This window comes from Magallana gigas, chromosome 8, assembly GCF_963853765.1.
Source record: "Magallana gigas chromosome 8, xbMagGiga1.1, whole genome shotgun sequence".
Lineage (NCBI taxonomy): Eukaryota > Metazoa > Mollusca > Bivalvia > Ostreida > Ostreidae > Magallana > Magallana gigas.
Window position 1 is genome coordinate 48,923,023 of NC_088860.1, and position 23,728 is coordinate 48,946,750.

Consider the following 23,728-nt stretch of genomic DNA (forward strand, 5'->3'; position numbering starts at 1 on the left):
GAAATAATAACTGAAATAAGCACGTCAAATACAAAGATATGTGTTCTTATTTACACATCACAAAATTTAACAGCATAATAATCATGTTATGTTGTAATTCGAATGTAGTTTCCGATTTCATGAAATTCTATTTCATAAATATAATTTATTAATTTTATAATAATATGGACCACAATTTATTTACAATGCAGCTGTTATGCTTTAATCTGAAGTCGCATATTTGACGTGGATTTACGCGACCTGCATTGCCTGTAATGTACAGTACAGGTAAAGTAACAACAACAAGCAGCAGCAGGAATAACGGTAAATCACACCGTCGCGGTGTCATCCCGGTCGCAATCCATACCGCGATCAAAAACCGCGATGGTGTATCGCGGGAACGATAAAAATACCGTGACGGTAACGCGGGCCAATACGGGATCCGCGTTGCCTGTACTGTACTTCTGCAGCTTTCCACTCTTCTAAAGTTCATGAACAATCCTTGCGAGATGTAGAATGTCATTTGTATAGACTGTGTAAAGGATCGGATTCTTTACTGCTTCATGATCTCGAACCTCCCTCAGATGACAGTGATGAAGAAATAAAGGATGAGCACCCACCAAATATGACAAACTATATGAGTGAATTTATAAGAGAGAAAGTTAATACAGATTTTCTTACCTTTTTGAAAAGCAAATGCGATATAAATTTAATTAGTAAAATTGAAATATTAACAAAAGGTCAAGGAAATTGTACTGAGTGGTATAAATATCGTGAAGGCAGAATCACTGCCTCTCTTGCATTTTCTGTGTGTCACTTTAGAGATTCAAACAAAGAAGATAATTACATTGTAAAAAAAATTATGAACTCCAGCTCTGTATCCCTTTCAACTCCTGCAATTAAATATGGAAAAGAGCATGAAGCAATTGCTCGACTTTTATACCAGGAAAATTATAAAAAAGAGCACATAAAAGCCCATATTGTTGAAATTGGATTACATGTGTCCATACATGGGTGCCTCGCCAGATGGACTTGTGCAATGCAAATGCTGCGGGAATGGACTTCTAGAGATTAAGTGCACATATTCACACAAAGACTTATCTCCAGATGAAGTTGCTACAAGGAACAAAAATTATTTCGTTTATATGGATGACAACAACAATGTTAAGTTGAAAACAAACACATCTTGGTATTACCAAATTCAGACCCAGCTTGGTGTGTGTGACAGAAAATGGTGTGACTTTGTCTTTTACACACAAAAAGGAATTTCTGTCGACAAAATTTCTTTTGACAATACCTTATTTGAAATGATTGCATCAAAATCAAATTTCTTCTTCAACAAATATGTAATTCCTGCTCTTAAAAAAAGTACAAATGAAATATTAAAACACAATAACTTGTACTTTGTTTTATCATTTAATTTTGTTTTAATACTTGTGCACTTTTACAAAAATGTTCAAATTTATCACAAATCTGTGAAAAATTACAACCAATCAGCATGACAATTTAATAGCTTTTTATCACGAATAAACAATACTCTTAAAATTTTCAAGAAAAATCAATACTTAAAACTTCTCTTCCAAAGAAATAGAAAATGTGCCACTCTCTAAACAAGTTGTCACACTGACCATGCAGACAGCGCATTATTTAATTTCAGCTTTTGATATAGATAAAGTAAACATAAAAATGTAATACAAGTTCAGACATAAACAACATCGCTGTTTGACTAAATTAGTAATACCATGATAACCAGTAGTGACCAGGCACATACAAATACCTAAATACAAAAACTTACAATAAGTTATAAGCATCATTATTATGCACTTAATACACAGGTGATACATCTAATTTTTCACAAGAGGTTTGTCAATATTGCAGAAAAATGCAGCATCTTTTAGCATTTGATTACAAATAGGTTTTAATTTCAATGGAATAATATTTGAGAGTAGTTTGAAACACTTTAATCTTTGTATTGCCCTTTCTAAATGAATTCTTAAATTTGTTATTTTTCTAGTTGTTCTTACTTCGCTAGCATTCAAACGTTTTCATTTACCCCAAGGACACTTGTGATTAAAGGGAGGAATGTTTAGAGTAGCTCTTCTCAAGGTCAAAAGGTCCCCAATGTTAAAGCCACGATCAGCCAAAACCTCATCGAATGGCTCTATATTATCTAAAAAGGAACTATTCTCGGTAATATACCTATCTGATACATTTCCAGACCACAAGTCTGAAATATAGTTAAATGCACCTGAAGGGGTAATGCTTACTAAACACTTGAAAGTGTTATGATGTTTGTAAGAGCTGTAGGTTGCTGACTGACAAGTAGGAGTTTTTGGCCTCTGAACAAAAAATTATGTGCAGTCTATAATTGCACAAGTCCTAGGGAACGATTTCTTAAATGATTTTGGTATGTATTTGATATTTTTTTCTCTAGACTGCCATTTAATAAGTGGACTGAAAACATCGTGCATATATGATATCCAGATAGTAAAAATTTGGGATACCCGGGTCTTTGAAACACCAAATAAATCTGCAAGAACAAATCCTACTATTCAACGTCTTAGTCTAACAAGAGTTAAAATGAATTCCTCATAGGGAATGAGCTTCCGTTTGGGTCCTGGTTTTTTACCTTCCTCTTCATACTTCATATCACCGACACATTTTTTTCCTAACCAGTATTGGAGTTTGCATTTATCTGACTTCGGAAACATCGGACTTGATGACATTTTTTAAAAAACAGTATCGCAACAATGCTATTTGTCAGATAGTTTTGCTTACATCTCTCTGGTTTGCCGCTGCAAGAGTTCAATGCCCTCTCCTGTGAGATCTGTTTGTGTGGACATGTCAACAGGTTCAGGTCTTTCCCAGCTTTTTTCTTCAGACATGTATGAATGATCATGATTCACAACACCTACAATGATATTAATTTAGTGAAAAGAGCGATTTGCATATACTGTTGCATCTATGTTTAAATTTAAAACCTTCGTAGATAAAATAATTGCAGTATTATTTTTCATTACAAAATTTTATAAATATAACCTTACTGGACTTTGCTGCTATTCCTGGCAATTTTCTGGATCGAACATGAGAAACTGTGTTTTCACCTTTAACAATAGGAAAGAGATAAACAATACACTACCATAAACCTGAGTTAGATGTGCATTGTTTAACACAGTAACTATAATGGTGTGCGACCAGTTCTTGCTGAGTACCATTTCTTGCCAGTGCATTGTTACCGGTACCTCATTTTTCGTATATTATTTTGTGTTGATAAAATGACGTAACAATGCACTGGCGAGAATGGTACTCGGTGAGAACTGGTCACACTCCAGAATATATATAAGTAAAGTTTTACTGCAACTGGTCAACTACATGGGTATGAAAAGATCCGAGACATATATTTTTGATTTTACCTTCCATAACTGCAGTTACAATAACTTCTGCTGCAACTGGTGGTGCATTGAAAAGTTCAGTCTCAGTTGTATTATCATCCTGAAATTGATCAAGTCGAGCAGAAGTAATGTTTCTTTTTTCTACAGCATTCTGTGGTCTCTCCTTCAAAGGGCGCATGAAATTATTTCTTGGAAACAATGTTGGGATTGGGTTACACTCAGTAGGTCTTCCATCAACAAAATGATTAGAACACACCCGGTGATGTCTTTTTGGCTCAAAATTCTCTCTATTAATCTAGTAAATCAGTAAAATATTTGTATTCAGATAAATGATTTATGGAGAAAATTCGGATTGACAGTCTGTCATGTTTACATTCTTAAAATCTTAAATAACCGACATTAATTTTCTGATTAAAATTTGCAAAATTACTGATTGGAATTTTATATACGTCAAAAATTAAGTATCTTGGCATGCTTTTGCAAAAACAATGTACCTGAGAGATCCACCGCTTTCTAATTTTATTGTTCTTTAAGCGGGTGGGAAAAGGGTAAAAATCGACTTCTTCCATTGCAGGATACTTTTCCAGGTTCCGCTTTTTACGTCCGTCTGACGTATAACCTGGGACAACACACCAGAACTTGGAAATATTTGGTTAAGCCATTAAACAAATTGTCCACAATTATGACAATATGCCTAACAAAGCAGCATTGTGACGTGACTGCGGTGCGTAAAATAAAAATCAATACGGTAAAACAGAGCATCCCGGAAATCGGCTATTACATTAAAGGTTCCGGATGTAGGTTTCTCATTCATTCTTAAATACTCGTGCACTCGTGTACACTAATACGCCACGAGACAGGCTCTGCCCTACAAGCGGATCATTTAATGTAATTAGTGTACACCGAGTGCACACGTGCAGAAACAAATGTAAGCAATCACCAGAAGTTTAGGACAGAGTTTAATCGCCACAATAACTCGATGTTTCACATATAACAAAATGTATAGAAGTGTGTAGGTCTTTACAATAAAGTATAAGCTGCAAATGTAGTAAACAAATTGGGGATGAAGATGAAGACGGTATTACGATGATTTTTTTTGGAAGTAAAATAATTAAATTTCCTGCATTTCATTTTAATTTGCATTTTTTTCTGATTTTGAAATCTTAAAGATTAGTGCATAATTTGTAAATATTAATTTACGAAGTTTTTTGTTAAAAACCGATCTACAAAATATTACGACATTATTCCCTTCCATGATCACATAGTCTGAAACACAGCACTACTTCCCCGACGAGTAAACCACTTTCCTGGTACTGACGTTAGTGATGTACTCCATGGCTGGCGGCACACTGAGGAACGACTCCACGGAACGTCTTTTTCTGTCCTCCTCCTTTGTAGACACACGTGACATGTTCAGGAGATGTCGTTCTTTGTGGAACGGTTAAGGATAAGGACTACAGTTCGGAGCCTGTCTTATGACGCTGAAATTTATGTTTATGTGATGTCTATACATATGTATATCTTTCTCCGATGGCTGGAACCGGATGACCATTATTTGTTTCCGTTTGATAATAGGCGTTAACTTCCAGGGAATAAAAGTAGGGCAACAATAGAACTTCACCTCCTATTTTTGTTCGAAATCATCTGATGCTTTATGTTTACAAAGCTGTTATTTTTCTTGGGGTGGTGGACTTAAATGTAGTACTAGCACTTTTAACTGTTGGGAGTCTTCCAGTGGAAGGTACCACATAAGAACCATGTGTTATGGGGTCCCGAAAATCCTCAGTGGGTTGAACAAAGTTATGATCATCAACTGGCGAGCTACATCTCAAATCCCTGACTAACATCCGAGTATAATGACTGACTGCCCTGCAACCTGCTGTTCTAATATAATGGCTACCATGAGCACTGCTAACCCCCTCTTATGACTGCTGAGGAACTCGGTCCCACCCTGAGGGTACCCCTTACTACCAACATGGAGGTAACATTATTCATCAATGTCAGGGTCTTCGTACATAAGGGCCTTCCCAGAGGGGTTAGGAGTGTCAAAGTGCACGGTCTCCTCGTCACCAAGCACACCAGTAGGTTTGAGGTACTCTGAATTACTATGCATGCGAGACGCGTGCCCTATTGGAGCAAAAGGTTCCTCTTCGGACGTAAGCATGTCATCTCTATCAGTTTCACTTAACCATAAGGCCGCAAATACGTTTTCTAACGATGCATTCATTTCAAAATGGCGCACTTGATTGCACGTGGACAATACAGAAAAACAGTGGAAATACAAATGCAACTATATCCGATGAAATCTACCACAGCTCAACACTGGATTGTTAGTCTAATCGCGAATCAACTATAAAGAGAAGGAAATATTCAGTTCCTGGCAAGTCACCTCGCGGTGGCCTCCAATATGGCGGCCTCAATGCGACTTTTCAAACTCCTTTAACAAAAGTCTACAGCTTACTGTACGGGAAAAATAATTCCTCGGATTATCCGGCGAGTCCAGGGCCTCGAGTTGGACGCCAGTGTAGTATTTATTGTTTACTATTATAAAAACACAATAATCCGTGGGTGCTGTACCGCTGGACTCGCCGGTCGTCTCTTCCTACACACCTTCGGGGTCTCGAGTCGCCGGCTGCAGACTTCTAACTGGCGATTAAAGCATCTTGTGCTGGAATTCTACCGTTGGTGACGTGCATAGAATAAGTCCACAATCACTACACTTTTACGTATGCAATCACAAAATTAATAAATATGTCATTATATGTCGGTTTTATATACATATGCATGTACAATCAAAGAATGCAAACATGATAAAGGCTTGTGCATGATTTTTTAAACGTTATCTTGCACTTATGTTTACTTTTACAAAATTTTTGTCACATGCATTTAAGAAAAATCCATGAAAACTGTATTGACATAGCCCATGGCATAAGTGGTGCTACAGTTCTCATTAAAATTGCATGAATCATAAGTGTTTCTGAACTGATATACTGCATGGACTTTAATGGTCAGTGCCGTACAACTCGGTGCGATACAATTATTAAGAACTCAAATATTTAAATGTTGCTATTTTTCTCTGTTAGTTTTTCGCATTAGGAACACCAAAGAGAAGGCCCCCAAATAGACATATCAGATCACATGATAAGCTAGTATCAACAACTGAATCTTCCTTTTTTGAAAGCACAGGTAATCAGTTTTGCATAATCAACAGTAATAGTTAGTAATTTGTTAGATCTTATTGTCACATTTGTAATTTAAAAAAAAGGAGCCACTGATAATAGAGTATTATACATATTCCAAGGAATTAGCAAATAAATGCTTTACATATTTTCAGTTTCAGACGACACTGCATCAGACTGAACAGTGTCCAACAGCTGCCAATCAGCATGAATCTGTCCAAGAGTCATCTTTAACTGTTAAGGTATATACATTTTTTTTTTAAATTTATATATAAACTGTGGGATCGTTAAAATTCGTGGTGGCTTAATTTTGGTGGTATTTGTGAGTAGCCCTTAGCCACAAATCTACATCCTCAACAAAACTCATTTATAAAAGATTAAGTTTTGCAACTGAAACTGAAAAACCGACCCATTGATGAAAGTACTTCCCCATAATTGGCCCCCACAAAATTGAATTATTTAACAGTATGTGCAGAATATACAGTATCTGTATCATTTTATTAACTTACTCTAACAGACATGACATTCACTTGAAGAATGCAGTCTTCGCTTTGGTGTGAGTTCCAGTCAGTTCTCCAGAAATTTTACTACCTGGAACAATTTCATACCTATAAAACTCAAACGTTTACGTAAAAATGCAGAGCCAGATTAAGATGTTGGACTTGCAAGTTGCTTTAAACCATTTCCAAACCTGAGAGTAATTTTGGACTGTACAAGAACTGTTCAGTGAAACGCCTTCCATTGTGGACTGCAATTATCAGATTCACAGTAATAATAAACACCACTTCACAATAAAAATTTTCGTCGAGATCATTACCGCAGGAGCTGTGACATACATCTTTAAAGCTTATCCTGGAAAGCCGTCAGACAACGTCAGCCAAACAGATCACACAAGAAAGCTTGGACCTTCTTGACTCCCTTGATATACCAGGACAAAAAGTTATGGTGGACAGGGGCTTTATGGTTGAAGAAGATTTCCCTTGTGATATCAAATTAGTTTATTCCTTCTTTCAAGGGTGCAAGCAGACAACAACGTACCGCAAACGAGCTACCAAAGTCAAAAGTCATCTCAAGGACAAGAGTTCATTTGGAACGTTGTTTGCAGAGAATTAAGTCTTTCAACATTCTAAGACGAGAACTTAAACTATCGCAAGCTGATATAAATGAGAAAATATTTTGTCCGTAGCATGCGTAACTGAGGTAAGCCAATCTTTAGCATTTAAAAGAGGAAAACAATTTGATTATTTAGATGTTTTAAAAACGTTCTGCAAACATTGCCGGAGAATGTTTTATTATGCTGTCTTATAACATTTCATTCTGTATGATAAGCAGTTTTCTGACGATAAAGAAATATACATTTGAAATACCAATACAATGGAAGCAATTTTGGTCAGGCATTTCTAGTTGACAGTGTTATAAAAATCATCAATAGAACATTTTTATAACGTATTTTGAAAATGTTTTTTATGCTAAATAACCATAATATTGTTCATAATTTTTTTAATTATTATCAAAACTAAACATAAATGTTTTTAAAATGCTGTATTGATAATGTTTTCTTATAACATCCTTACAACAAAACTAAAATGTTTTTGAAACGTTCTAAAATGTTTTTATGAAAACGTTCTTGGAAATCAACCTTACAACCAGAATAAAATGTTATGAAAACGTTTTGAGCTACCTGAGGAGTTTCCGGTATATAGTAACTGTTTTACACGGGTATAAGAATAATACATATTATATAGAGATAATCTTAAACCTTGAAAAATAAATAGATACCAAAATCAAAAGCCTGAAAGGACATAATGGCTTACGGGTTTGATATGACAATATTTATATGTATCAAGTATGATTCCCTCGATTTCTTACGGAAACTTTAGTTTTTTTATAGTTCTACTGAAAGTAAAGTTTATTCATAGCTCTAAAGTAATTAACAGGACTTATATCAACATGCCTTGTTTATTGATTGGTCGAACCTTAGTGACCGAAACAGACATGATTAAAATCTAGACGCCTCTTTTATCAATTGGTTGAAACCACCATTGATTTAAGGAAAATCATTGACTGCATGAAATAATTATGAATTTGTCAGACTCAAACTCCAATATGAGACAATTTGTTTCTTCCTTTTATCCAAGATATACTAAAGTACATTAACAGTAAACTCATTCAACCATATAAGACACAAAAACACTTAAAACCAACATGCTCTCAACTATCAGTATACCTTGTATTCCTACGCACTATGAACTGGCACGAAAATGTCATGGCGAATATGCTTCACTTAAACATGGCGCTGTTGCCGTTTCAGTATTTTTTATGCATGGGGGAAGTTTGGTAGGGTTGGTGTGTGGTGCAACGAAACAGCGCCACAGCCAGCGCAAATTCACTGTGCGTAAAATAATATAACAATATGATGAAATGTATTACATTTGGCTGTGTATTTTATTTAGCGTTTTTGACGGAAAACAGTGTCTGCTTAATCAAGTACATCGCCAAATGTAAAACATAAAAGTAGATATATAGGTACATTCAGAAATGCGCTAAAACAAATCCACGCTAACTTGTTGTAAAACTACATTCCGCCAAATATCTTACACGCTAAATATAGTACGTTTACATTTTTTTCTTTTAGCCATTACAAATCAAATCCCAATGTTGAAAAACAAAACACCGAAAATATTGCTTTGCGTTTGCCATTGTATTGATATGAATTTCATTTTTAATACTTGTATTTAATGATAATCTATTACGTTGTTCTGCATTCTTTGTTATATTTACGGATTAATCTTAATTTTAATTTTCCTTCATGACTCCAAATAATGAATTTGTTTTTGTGATAAATACATGTTAGTACATGTTCTGTATTATTTTTTCTGTGAATGATTTTTTTTATTTAATCTCAATATAACTATATCGATTTAAATGAAGATCCATTTATCAAAAATTAGTATTTGTATTATATCGTACAATTTAAAACATTTTTTACCATCAGAGGAAAATCCTAGAGTATTCAAGTGAAACGGGAAAAAAAAAAAGGGAGGCAAAAAGACATCTTCCAGGTGACCACTCTTTATTCAAAGTATTACATTCAAATATGACATTTTAAATATATATATATATATATATATATATATATATATATATATATATATATATATATATATATATATATATATATATATATATATATATATATATATATATATATATATATAAATGTTAATTGCAATAAAATTTATCAACATTAATATCCATTACATAAATCTCTTTTAGTTGAACCCCATGAGTCTTTTAACTTTAGTTTTGAGAATGCGCGCAAGTGTAATTATTTATCTTACCTGTATATATAAAAAGAGGAGGCAGAAAGACAGCTTACAGAGCTACTGGAGAGCTGTGTTTCCCACATCCTCATTTTATACGCACGGACACTGCGCTACAACATCCTCGTCCTTAAAAGTAAATGCGATCAAGTGCATACTAATGATCTAACGCACTGTGGTCAGTAGCAGCATTATGTTAATATTTCTGACTTGGCGTAGGCAGGTTCATCATAGGACTTAATTACACATTTTTCCTTGAACGAATTTGATTATACGCTATCTATATAACGCATGTACTTTAACCCGTTTCTTTAGAATTAATTTCTGTTATGATAGTACACATAGGTACCATTGACCTTGGCATCTTGCGTGGTCTCAATCTGTAACGAAATATAAATTATCCGTCCTACGTCGCAGGGTCTCAGTGTCAAGCATGTCAATAGGTGTGTCTCATTGTTTCATCGTTTGTGTAACGTGTGGAGGGGTCCGTGCCTAGTCACTGTGTTAACGCCGTATGCAGGACGGACTGTGCAATACCGCTAACCAAAGGCGTATCGCTTGTCAGTGACGATAACTCTAACTGGTCAAAAATCATAAAATCGTTACATTTGCAGGCACGTGGCATCGTTTTTAAAAGTGTGGGTTTAGGGGATGGGGGGATTGAGGGGTTGGGCAGACTTATCCAAAAATTTTGACAGGCAAAAAATTAAGGTAACTTCCCTTAAATCATTACACAATCTTAATCTATGTGTATGTGTGTGTGTGTGTGGGGGGGGGGTGTTTTCTTACTTTTAATTTCCTTATTTTAATTCCCGTTTTTACTTACTCCCAAAAAAGTGGGAGGGGGTGGGGGGTTCTATTTTGTGTGTATCACTAACTGGTGGTCGGTCACATGACATTGAAATTTGAAGATTTTAACAATTAGAACGAAATGTTGCATTCTGCAACCTGATACGTGTCTAAAGCATTGACGATCTGTCTTCTATGTTAATTTGATAACAAAGGTGCATTTCAGGTTATCAGCTAACTTGATCAATCTTGATATAATAATTGTTTTAAGTAACATACCATACTATGCTTTAAAGAAAATAAGATCAAGTACGAATGGGTTTGTGAGCATGTTTTATATTGTTTATACCTATATGCATGCATGTATGAAAGGACTACATGAGTCATCATGCATGTTTTGCTCCTAAAATTAGATCTTTAAAAATAAGGTTGAATATAGTTGAAATCATATTTGATATAGGTTTGTAAAAGATTTTACTCTAGCGACGTCATGATATAGAGATGACGTAATGAAAATTGTCATACTTCAATAGGTTAATATTTTGGAGCAGAATATCGGTGTTTTACAGCGGTTTTTCGCTTACATATTGGAGAAAGTGCCATTTTTAACTGTAATATGTATGATTTTATGAACATATGAATATGTTAATATCGTACATGAGCAGACCTGCGCTCTGTTCTTCAAAAATATAAAGGAAAAATGACAATATTTTTCATTTGCTTGCAGAAATAGTCGGAATAAGCCCATTGTAACGACCTCATAAATGATCATGAACAGCTATTATCAAAAGATAACTGATACATGTATCAAGATTTATGTAATATACATCCTCTGTATAATGTTTCATTAAGATTTGATTTTGATACCGTACTGATTAAAATGGTGGAGCAGATATTTAAAGATATCAATGTCGTCCTTTGGTATTGTATAATTATCCTTGACAATTTTCATAATTTTGATAGATGAAAACGTCCATTAGTTTATAATTGTCTTTCGTGTTAGGTTTACTGCATTGAATTAACTAGAAGTAGCTTTAGTTAATTAAATTCTGAGAATCAAGTTGATAATGTCCAACAACATATGTGCACTTAAAGGACGACAACAACCATACATATCTTGTACTCACTATAACCCGACATCTTTAAAGCTGACATAAATTCATAAATACGCATGATTTCCCTTTTATCTCCTACTACCGCCATATTAGTTGTCGATTTTTATTGTTCTGTTCAGCACTACACACCCCCTGTATAAGACCGAGAGGACTATTCATGCTTCACTGCATTCAGGACTTTCATACACCGATACACCTGAACATGTTGACGCGAAGAAAAATAATATGACAACCACTGCATTGGCAAGATACTAGTGTATCCAATAAACGACAAAACAAGACAGACGGAAATCCAGGCGCAGATACTTTCAAAATTCCTCGATAATAATTATTGTGGACCGTTTTTCTTTGTATGTTATAACATCGCATATGCGCAAACCACACACTGTGGCAGATCAAGCAATGTCAATGATCACATGAATTTTTAGAAACGGAGCGTTTTTGTAGGAACGGATGTTACGTTGTTACTTTCTTCGATTAACTATCATTTAGCTACTGTGTTGGATATAGTGCCTCCGGGGTTTTAAAAAAGATGATGACGTTATGCACTATGTATGAACGACACACGTGTTTGATGTGCATTCGAAGTAAGGCAGCACTGTCAGTGCAAAAATAATATAAATACCGAAATCCTTTCAAAGAATTAATAGTTTTTGTATTTCATTGATTGTTGTTTCCTTTATTCTTTTATTACAAACATTTTACTACAATGTGTAGTTCATGCATTTAGAAGTCCGTGCAACCTGAATGCCTCGATCGGAAAGCAACCGACTGTAACTTTCTCAACCGGTATATATACCCCAGTGGCAGAAGAGGAACGATCGAAAGTAATATTGCGACCAAATGCTTTTATGAATTCATGTCAGCTTTAATGAAGTACTTGGTCGATTATTTACATAGCATCTATTTACCAGTGTGTTTGTGTTAATATAAGTACATGCATGTGCTACTTTTAAGGATGGGGCCCGCCTTATCAGGGGCCAGCCTTCAAACGTTAATCAATCTATAAAACCTAAGTTATTTTATATTTTAGATTAGAAATTCGGTCACATACTACTATATCTTTTTGTTCATTGTATGAAACCAAGGGAATAATTGTGAATAAGCCTTCACTAAATTCGTCGTGTTGCGTGTAATTCAATTATTTCATACGTAGTTTTCCCAGGCCCTTAATGCATAGGCTGAACTTGATATTACAAGCTTTTGTAGCTATTGCTATCATAATTTCTTTCTTGCTTTTTGAGATGATAGTTCTCTTAAAAGGGTTTTTTCTTGCATTATTCATTTATTTCCTTTTGACTGCTGAACGTGTGAAAAAAGTGGACCCCTGATGAGGCCGTTATTGTAAGTTTTAATGACATGTTCCATTAATACTGCAGAAACTTTAAAGGTTCAAGGTAGCTATATTTATTTGAATTCCGAGAATCGGTGTTGGAATACCCCACAAAATTTCCTTTGAAAGGACCTTTAAATTTTACCGTTCTTTGCTGGTGTTGACAAAACGCCGAGATATTTGATAAGTCTTCTGAAACAAGACTTACGCATCAAGTAAACTTCTGAAATTCTTTTTTCTATTGTTTGTAAATTATTACAGAACACAAGGCAATACCTTACATCTGTTTTAAAATAACTCAGTTTAAGGTTTTTGTGGAGAACTTCAAAATATTGAGCACCATTCTGTGAGATAATATAAAGAAGCACACTAAGATTTAAAATGTGCACAATGAACTATTTTATTTTAACTTGTTTACCTTGGAATAATAATAAAAGTCAAAAACGATTATTTTGTTCCTGATATTATATACATATCAACAAGGAGGATGAGACACACCATCAACCAAGCATGAGTCCCTGTATCAATAATGCACTTTTAATTATTTTTTCACAATAAAAAAATAGTTTACAAAATACATGTACCTAAATCTACTGTTTAACAAAAACAAAACAAACAAAACAGAACAAAAAAAAAAAGAAACAGAAACAAAGGAACATCACCAACGTAATTATTTCATCTTATACAGATTGATTAAGAAATAATTTAATGATAAATCCTAAAATAAGATGTAGCAATATTTAATCTATAAAATTTATCAATTAATTTGAAAGTAAACACTATAGTGTGCACTGTTATGGTAACTGCAATAATAAATGATTTGTTTGTAAATCCTTCACAAAACTATTTTCTTCAGAAGATATTTTTGATTGGCGTTGATACCTTTTTGAATTCTTATTTTCATAATTTAACATCAAATATTGGTATTGAAGTTTAAAATTTCAGATAGCAGAACAATATGTTCTAGAAAAGAGCACATTCTCTGTCATGGTTGTAGATTTAAATTAAAAAAACATTGCTCTCAAACAAATTTAGCATGTCCACCTTTACACATAACATGGTATTTGAATAAACATTTATTTGAATTTACAATTCATAAGGAATCATTCTAATCGCTATCCATGCGTTACGAGTTCACATGTAACATAACTGCTATCGACTTCAGACTGCAGGATATTCCTATGGTGATTTTTTTTAAAACATTGACACCCCTAGATATATTTGTTTTTTAATATAAATCCAGTGAATGCATGGTTCATGTTTAATTGATATATGCAAAATATTAGTCAAGAGCTTCAAAAATATGAAGTTACTTATGCTTTTAATGAACTTAAAAAAAACACTGATAACGGCATTAGTCAACACTTTAGTTATTCACCTACTCACTATTGAAATATATATTTTGATTCGAACATGAAAACATAAGAAAATCGTAACAATTGTCCTCTTACCCTCCATCATTTATTGATTATACAACAACTCCTGACTTAAATGAAACGTCATGATCAGGCGCCATTAAAAAAAACCCCAAAAACTAATAGATACTCATTTCAAATGGTTTAATACATTAGTCTGTCTCGAAAAAATCCTACATACAAATGTAATGAAAGAACGATATCTACATTTGATTCATGTTTGTTATATTATATACAGTTTTCTGAACCCTTACCAGAAATGTTTTAAACTTTAAAATTCGAATTTCATCAAGTCTTAAAGTCCATTTTTAACCAGATGGAACACACGAGGTTTTAACTTGAATAAGTGTTATTGTATAATGCCCCACAATACTACGAAATTCAATATATCAAATAGGCAAGTAATATACATGGTATTGACATGTTTCCCGGTAAATAATTTCAAACGTTTACAATAGTTTCAAAATATTAATTATAATTTAAGTTTACAATAGCGGTAAAACTGGCGTGTTAAAGCAGAAAACTCCATTATGTTGATCTTATTCTCATGTTGAAACAATTATCAAAACGCAATAAACATGTTCTCCACTCGATACGTTTACCTGATCGATGATCACCTAGTAAATAGTTTAGGTTACAGATCATATTTTGAAATTGAGTTCAATTACGAACGTTTTGTAAACTGTGATGTTTTGATATTGTATAGACATGTATTTGACAATTTAAATTGTTGATGTGAATTTGGATAATCGATGTGGGAATTCCCAACAAACTTCCCCTTGGCAAAACCTTTTATTAATACATGTTTGGGATCTGGACAAAAATGCAGAGATATTTGATATGTTTCCTTTAAAAAGAATTGTGATAAACACAAAACCTTTTGTTTTAACTGTAGATAATTGGTAGTAGCGTGTCATACATTGACACTCCTTTTGTCTATTTAAAAAACTTAAGGTTGGATTTTTTCAGTTACGATTCGTAATGTGCATGGCCATGTCCTTGAAATAATACAAACAGGCCCCTGCAGTTGGAAAAATGTGCACAATGATATATTTAGTGTATTTTGTTAACGTTATCTTAAACTTTTATTTCTAGATTGATTAAAAATAGTCTGAAAGGTGTATTATGCGCATTCAAGAATAAAAACCTATATTGAACTTTTCAGATGCTTTTGATTTCTTAAAAGTACAATTCCTAAGGAATTAATTAAAAACAAGAAAAGGGTGACAGTTTCAGTTAGGAAAACCTGTAAACATGGGCCAAAAATGGAGCAAAGACATTCTACAAGAAATTGCAATTTGGCCAGAAATTCCCTATAATTAGATGTTAGACATTTTCACTTTTGTTTACTTGAAAATATTTGCATTTCCATTGTTCTTTCCCACTGTAAGCCCATACGGAGGAGCTGCAATTATTTCTCTATAATCGCAATTGCTCTGTCAGTATACTATGACGTCATAAAGGTGTAACGTTATATATAATTTTCCATGACGTTATAGATTTAAACCACTATACGATACATCATGTGTTTTTCTCCAACTCCATTAAAATTGACGTATTTACATGTAATATTAAAACATGTTTTAAAACATGTTTTGATAACATTTTAAAGGAATTAATGTTATAACATATCATTGATTCTGTTAACAAATCTTTGTGAATTAAAAAGATACATTACAGTCTGAATGTTTATTTTTGATGTAATACCTAAATGTCAAGGTCTAGGCTAATACAGGGTATTTGCGAGTAGTAAAATGCAAATATAAGTAATAATCAACGATTATTTAGTGAACATGGCGTTATGAATAGCAACTGCTCTGCTGGCATATTTTCCATGATGCGCGCTGACGTTGTTTATTTCTTAAATATCTCAGACCTTATTTTGAGACAAAACTAACACCACGAAATAACTTTTTTGATAAGTTATAGCCAAGTAAAATTGGAGCATCATTTTCGTTGAAAATATGGTATATAAACCAAATATAGACAGGTTTCTTGAATTGAACTTTATATGAAAATATTTTTTTTACATTTTATGGTTTCAATTGAAGGTATTTAAAGTAGGATTTTGTCTGCAAACAAAATTGGTTATATCCCTATCCCCTTTTTAGTTGAAGCATTTTTTTAAAATCAAAATAAGCCATAGTTGCAGCAAAAGATAAACTTTAATTTACCCGAATTTTTGAATTGGTGTTAGTATCTTCAATTATAGCAATTGTAATTTTGTGAAAAAATAATCAAAGAAGTAAAGTAGACATATAGTAGACATACAACCAATTGAACTTCAAAATATTTATAAAACAGTGTTAATAAACCATCGTCTGGGTGCGGTTCTGACCTTGGTGTGAATAACGTAAGGTATATCTGCGACACCTTTAGCTAACTATCATCACAAAGAATACCGAAGTCATGCATTAGCTAGCATCAGGCAAACCGTGTGTTGAGCCAAACATCACCATCAACAACCCATGGCTAAATGTAGTGGACAAATGCCCGTCGTGCCCCAAAAAGCGATTCAAGGACAACCTTAAGGCCTTCCTTAAGGCATTCAGTATCAACCGTACTCATTAGAAGTTGAGCACAAGACAGGTGTGGGTGGGGGGGGGAGGCGCAGGTCCAAAAGGGCGCCTAGAGCTGTGAAGCAAACAGGACGCCTGCAGCAGAACAACGCAGGCAGGCCAGGAAAGACAGCGCCAAGGACCCGGCAGCTGCCACCATCCCCTGTCCTCACTGTCTGAGACTATTCCGTGCGAAGTCACCACTGCACCCACCATCCAGGTCAACCTCCTCCCCCACGAAGAAAGAGTGGCTATTGTCGCCACCGACGGACGAAAAACATATGTTATAATTCATCAATTTTTTTTTAAATGATGTAATTTTAATGAAAATAAAAATTCATTTGATATTTTTCTCTGAAAACAAAGCAGCTAGATGCATAGATTTCGATTGACTGAGCTGCTCAAGAAATGAAAGCAATGCAATGGAATGAAAAAAATGCAACTTCAGAATTCATTTCTGATCAAAAGGTTTAACTAGTATATATGCGAACTCGATCAGAGCATATATTGAAAGTTTAGACAATACACGCATGATATATTTCTTCTGAACTGTATGGCTGTATTGTAAATTACCATAAATACATGGTTTCATTACAACACTGTCTTGTCTATTGATATTGGAAGCTGCGCATTACTTAATCTGATCCGATGAAAAACATTTGTTTTATAAAAAAGTCTTTGAATGACAAAATCATTCCATCTAGATAGAGAAAACATAGACCAGACTAGACATAAATAGAACAATTTTCAGCAATGGGTGGTAAAAATATATTAACAGTAGAATTTACTACATCAGGATCCTTTCTTTTTTTTTGGGGGGGGGGTGTTGTGTTGTGTTACATCATACTGGAACTAATAACTAGTTCAGGAAAAATGAAATTCGAGGAAAATAAAGGTCAGTTTATACACTTATGACATAATGGGCTTCAATTATCACTTACAAAAGTATTTTTAAAATGTTTAACTACGGAATATTAAATTTTGTATGACTTTTTACTCTTGCTCCACTTCCACACATTTTTTTGGGACAAAACTTGTCGCATGCCCTCTTCTTCTTTCCTATGAAATGCTAGCTTTACAGCTGCATAATACAAGGCACTGGTAGCTATTATTCTATCCAGACACTTCGTGATTTTTTTTTATTGACAAAATAAATGTTCATGTGAAACAGTTGCACTTAGCAGAAAGAATTATGTCTTCCAACTTTTCTGTAAATCAACATTGACTGACTATACAAGTCTTTGAAGGAATGTGACATCTTGTAAATCATCATGAGCAGCATAGACACAATGCAAGAGGATACAATTAAATTCTGCTTGGTTATACAAAGGAAACCCTGGGAATTGTGACATCAACAAAAGCTCCCTATCAACAAATCCTGCAACATGATTTTAAAAAGGACCCATCTTTTCAACTGCTTCCATGATGTTGGCTAAGACATAGCAGTCATAAGACTTGATGCTATGCCTAGTAAGGATGGCACAATTTCCTTCAATGAAGTACTCTAAAGCACAGGAAAAAATGCTGGACTGAACAGGTTTGCCTCTTTGGACCATTTTACAATTAATCATTCACTGTTACATGTGTCACTTCAGATGCAGAGGAAGAAATTGGAAGTTTTGTGTTGACAAAACAGTGCAAGTGATTTTCTCCTCATGCTGCAGCTATTTGGGTAATGAGGGAATTACGGCCTGTTTAACAAAATGTAATACATAATAAGGAAAGTTCTTGCTCATCTTCTAGTTTTCTCTTAGGACTAGATATGCACAAAAGAAAAAATAACATTTTAAAAGGTTAAATGTCAATGCCACCGTGTAACAAATTAATCATCAATATGTCATATTTAATATTAATTCAGACCTTTATTGTATTAGTGCTGCAAAAAGTATAGTGCATACATGAAAGGCTTACATTTCTTGCATTATGTAGTATATTTTTACTACTATGCATATACAACTGTAGTTCTACATGTAAATAGACAAACAGTCCACTATGATTTAAATGTAAGCTTTTCAGAAAAAAGTGACCAAAATGTTGACCAGTGAATGTTTTAAACTTTTGGCTGGCTAGAATATATTGAGAGTATCACCTCCAAAAACGATAATTAAAAGCAATACTGATTTGTAGATAAGCTGTCCCCCTTTCTTATTTCTTAAACTGATTTGACTTGACACTAAACAAAATGATAAAACTGAAGAATAACTTTCCTGTTATGATCTTATGTTTAGTAGCAAGATTTGTTCCATTGTAGCCATGCCAAAAATCAAATAAAATAAAAGTTTTTACTATGAAATCTGGATTCTCATAAAATTGCTGTAACCACATGGGCCGCCATATACACATATATCGCCTGCTTTTGCATTGATGATGATTTGATCTATAAGATCATACATATGCATATGCAATAATTCACTCTCAAAGGAGTATGTCATGAGCATAGTGTACATTTTTTAGCATAAACAATGTCATTTTAATTGTACTAAGTCTAACGGCATTAAGAGCTTACATTCTGTCTGTAATTTCAACAAATGGAATTTCCACAGATTCACTCGTTAATTGCAGAGTTTCTAAACTTTTTGTGCAAATCTAACATACAAAATTTAAACAAAATTATTCGATTTACGACCGAGTTCAATGAAACGGAAATAAAAAGATATCTTCCAGGTGACCACTCTTTATTCAAAGTATAACATTCAAATATGACATTTTGACAATATATATTAATGTTAATTGCAATAAAATTTATCAACATAAATATCCACTACAAAAATCTCTTTAAATAAAATTTTAGTTGAACACCCTGAGTCTTTTAACTTTAGTTTTGAGAATGCACGCAAGTGTTATAATTTATCTTTCCTGTATAAAAAGTAGAGGCAGAAAGACAGCTTCTAGATGACTACTGAAGACCTGTGGGGGTGGGGATGGGGGTGGGGGTGGGGGTGGGGGTTGGGATGGGTGTCTACTTATTTAATTTCCTTATTTTCATTTCCGTTTTTCCAAAAAAGTGGGAGGGGGTGGGGGGGGGCAAATTTATTTTGTGTGTATCACAACTGGTGGTCGGTCGCATGAAATTGAAATTTGACTTTTTTACAATTAGAACGAAATTCTGCAACCTGATACAAGCCTAAAGCATTGACTTATCTGTCTTCTATGTTAATTTGATAACAAAAGTACATTTCAAGTTATCAGCTAACTTGATCAATCTTGATATAATAATTGTTTTAGGTAACATACCATACTATGCTTTAGAGAAAAATATGATCAAGTACGAATGGGTTTGTGAGCATGTTTTATATTGTTTATAACTATATGCATGCATGTATGAAAGGACTACATGAGGTTTCATGCATGTTTGGCTCCTAAAATTAGATCTTCAAAAATAAGGTTGAAGATAGTTGGAAACATATTTGATATAGGTTTGTAAAAGTTTTTACTCTAACGACGTCATGATATAGAGGTGACGTCTTGAAAATTGTCATATTTCGATAGGTTAATATTTTGGAGCAGAATATGGGTGTTTTGCAACGGTTTTTTGTTCACATACTTGAGTAAGTGCCATTTTTAACTATAATGTGTATAATTTTATGAACATATGAATATGTTGATATCGTACATGAGCAGACCTGCGCTCTGTTCTTCAAAAATATAAAGGAAAAATGACAATATTTTCATTTGCTTGGAAAAAATAGTCGGAATAAGCCCATTGTAACGACCTCATAAATGATCACGAACAGCTATTATAAAATGATAACTGATACATGTATCAAGATTTATGTAATATACATCCTCTGTATAATGTTTTATTAAGATTTGATTTTGATATCGTACTAATTAAAATGGTGGGGCAGATATTAAGCCATATCAATGTCGTCCTTTGATATTGTATAATTATCCTTGACAGTTTTCATAATTTTGATAGATGAAAACGTCCATTAGTTTATAATTGTCTTTCATATTAGGTTTGCTGCATTGAATTAACTAGAAGTAGCTATAGTTAATTAAATTCTGAGAATCAAGTTTATAATGTCCAACAACATATGTGCACTTAAAGGACGACAACAACCATACATATCTTGTACTCACAATAACCCGACATCTTTAAAGCTGACATGAATTCATCAATACGCATTATTTCACTTTTATCTCCGACTACCGGCGTATTAGTTGTCGATTTCTATTGTTCTGTTCAGCGCTACACACCCCCTATATAAGGCCGAGAGGACTTTTCTTGCTTCACAGCATTCAGGATTTTCATACACCGGTACACCCGAACAAGTTGACGCGAAGAAAAATAATATGACAACCACTGCATTGGCAAGATACTAGTATATCCAATCAACGACGAAACAAGACAGACGGAAATCCAGGCGCAGATACTTTCAAAATTCCTCAAAAATAAATATTTGGGACCGTTTTTCTTTGTATGTTATAACATCGCACATGCGCAAACCACACACTGTGGCAGATCGAGCAATGTCAATGATCACGTGGATTTTTAGAAACGGAGCGTTTTTGTAGGAACGGATGTTACGTTGTTACTTTCATGGATTTACTATCATTTAGCTACTGTGTTGGCTGCAGTGCCGCCGGGATTTTCAAAATGATGCAGACGTTATGCACTCTGTATGAACGACACACGTGTTCGATGTGCATTCGAAGTAATGCAGCACTGACAGTGCAAAAATAATATGGATACCGAAATCCTTTCAAAGAATAAATATTTTTTTGTATTTCATTGATTGTTGTTTCCTTAATTTTTCTATTACAAATATTGTACTACAATGTGTAGTTCATGCATTTAGAAGTCCGTGCAACCTGAATGCCTCGATCGGAAAGCAACCGACCGTAACTTTCTCAACCGGTATATATACCCCAGTGGCAGAAGAGGAGCGATCAAAAGTAATATGGCGACCAAATGCTTTTATGAAATAATGTCAGCTTTAATGAAGTACTTGGTCGATTATTTACATAGCATCTATTTACCAGGGTGTTGGTGTTAATATAAGTACATGTATATGCTATTTATAAGGATAGGGCCCGCCTTATCAGGGGTCAGCCTTCAAACGTTAATCAATCTATAAAACCTAAGTTATTTTATATTTTAGATTAGAAATTCGGTCACATACTAGTATATCATTTTGTTCATTGTATGAAACCAAGGGAATAATTGTGAATAAGCCTTCACTTTTTTCATCGTGTTGCGTGTAATTCAATTATTTCATACGTAGTTTTCTCAGGCCCTTAATGCATAGGCTGAACTTGATATTACAAACTTTTGTAACTATTGCTATTATAATTTCTTTCTTGCTTTTTGAGATGATAGTTCTCTTAGAAGGGATATTTTCTTGCATTATTCATTTATTTCCTTTTGACTGCTGAACGTGTGCAAAAAGTGGACCCCTGAAGAGGCCGTCCTTGTAAGTTTTAATGACATGTTCCATTAATACTGCAGAGACTTTAAAGTTTCAAGGTAGCTATATTTATTTGAATTCCGAGAATCGGTGTTGGAATACCCAACAAAATGTCCTTTGAAAGGACCTTTAAATTTTACCGTTCTTTGCTGGTGTTGACACAACGCCGAGGTATTTAAAAAGTCTTTTGAACAAAACTTACGCATCAAGTAACGATAAGATGTAGCAGCGTTTAATCTATAAAATCTATCAATTAATTTGAAAGTAAACACTATATTGTGCACTGTTATGGTAACTGCAATAATAAATTATGTTTTTAAATCCTTCACAAAACTCTTTTCTTCAGAAAACATTTTTGATTGGCGTTGATTCCTTTCTAAATTCTTATTTTCATAATTTAACATCAAATATTGGTAATGAAGTTTAAAATTTGAGATGGCAGCATGGTATATTTAAGAAAAGAGCATAATCTCTTTCATGGTTGTAGATTTAAATAAAACAAATCTTGCTCTCAAACAAATGTACATCATGCGACTAATCCCTCGTGTTATATAATCAAGAGATCTTAATTGTACGTCCACAAACTATCCGGATGTAACGACTGCGACATTGTCCAGATTTGGTTTAAGTTAAGGATACGCATATCGTACAGGACATTCACTACAGTTTAGTGTCTACAGAGTGTTGAGAAAGAACTGTTACTTTGGTGATGAAAATAACATGGAACTTCTAGTAAGATCCTGTCTTGCTTTACTCGGAACATTCCTGTCTGTTTGTCTTCTCCATTACGAGTGTGTAAGTATAAAATTTTATCAACTAACATCTATCAATTAACGATTGAACATCATGAACATATTTCTGGTTTTGCACATGTATTATACTGCCTCGTATAAATAAGACATAGTGTTCTTTTTTTAATACAATAAACATTTGTTGGTATATATCTGAATAACATTAGTAAAACTACGTTCGGTTGGTGTATTCAAAATGTGTAAAAATGCTAAAAAGTAGTCAGTGCGGTTCAATAACCACAATATGTCCACCTTTAAACATAGCATTGCAATTGAATAAACATTTATTTGAATTTACAATTTTATAAGGACTCATTCTAATCGCTACCCATGCGTTACAAGTTCACATGTAATATTACTGCTCTCAACTTCAGACTGCAGGAGATTCCTATGGTGATTTTTTATAAAACATTGACACCCCTAGATATATTTGTTTTTTTTAA

General features: G+C 33.8%; 2 protein-coding genes and 1 long non-coding RNA gene across 3 annotated transcripts in view; 2 read left to right on the forward strand and 1 right to left on the reverse strand.

Moving 5' to 3' along the window:
* LOC105340291 (uncharacterized) overlaps positions 1 to 23,728 on the forward strand; it is a 754,579-nt gene that overhangs the window by 286,867 nt on the left and 443,984 nt on the right. The gene's annotated exons all lie outside the window — the stretch shown is intronic.
* On the reverse strand, positions 1,434 to 3,735 carry LOC117690495 (uncharacterized). Its single transcript, XR_010708624.1, has 3 exons — positions 3,393 to 3,735; positions 3,024 to 3,083; positions 1,434 to 2,890 (listed from the first exon to the last, which is right to left on the reverse strand). It is a non-coding gene; the product is annotated as an uncharacterized lncRNA (long non-coding RNA).
* The window catches only part of LOC105327281 (uncharacterized), a 347,963-nt gene continuing 347,297 nt past the window's right edge, over positions 23,063 to 23,728 (forward strand). The window contains exon 1 of the mRNA XM_066069385.1: positions 23,063 to 23,289. Within this exon, the coding sequence (XP_065925457.1) occupies positions 23,215 to 23,289 (75 nt within the window). The 5' untranslated portion in view covers positions 23,063 to 23,214. The remainder of the gene's footprint in view (positions 23,290 to 23,728) is intronic.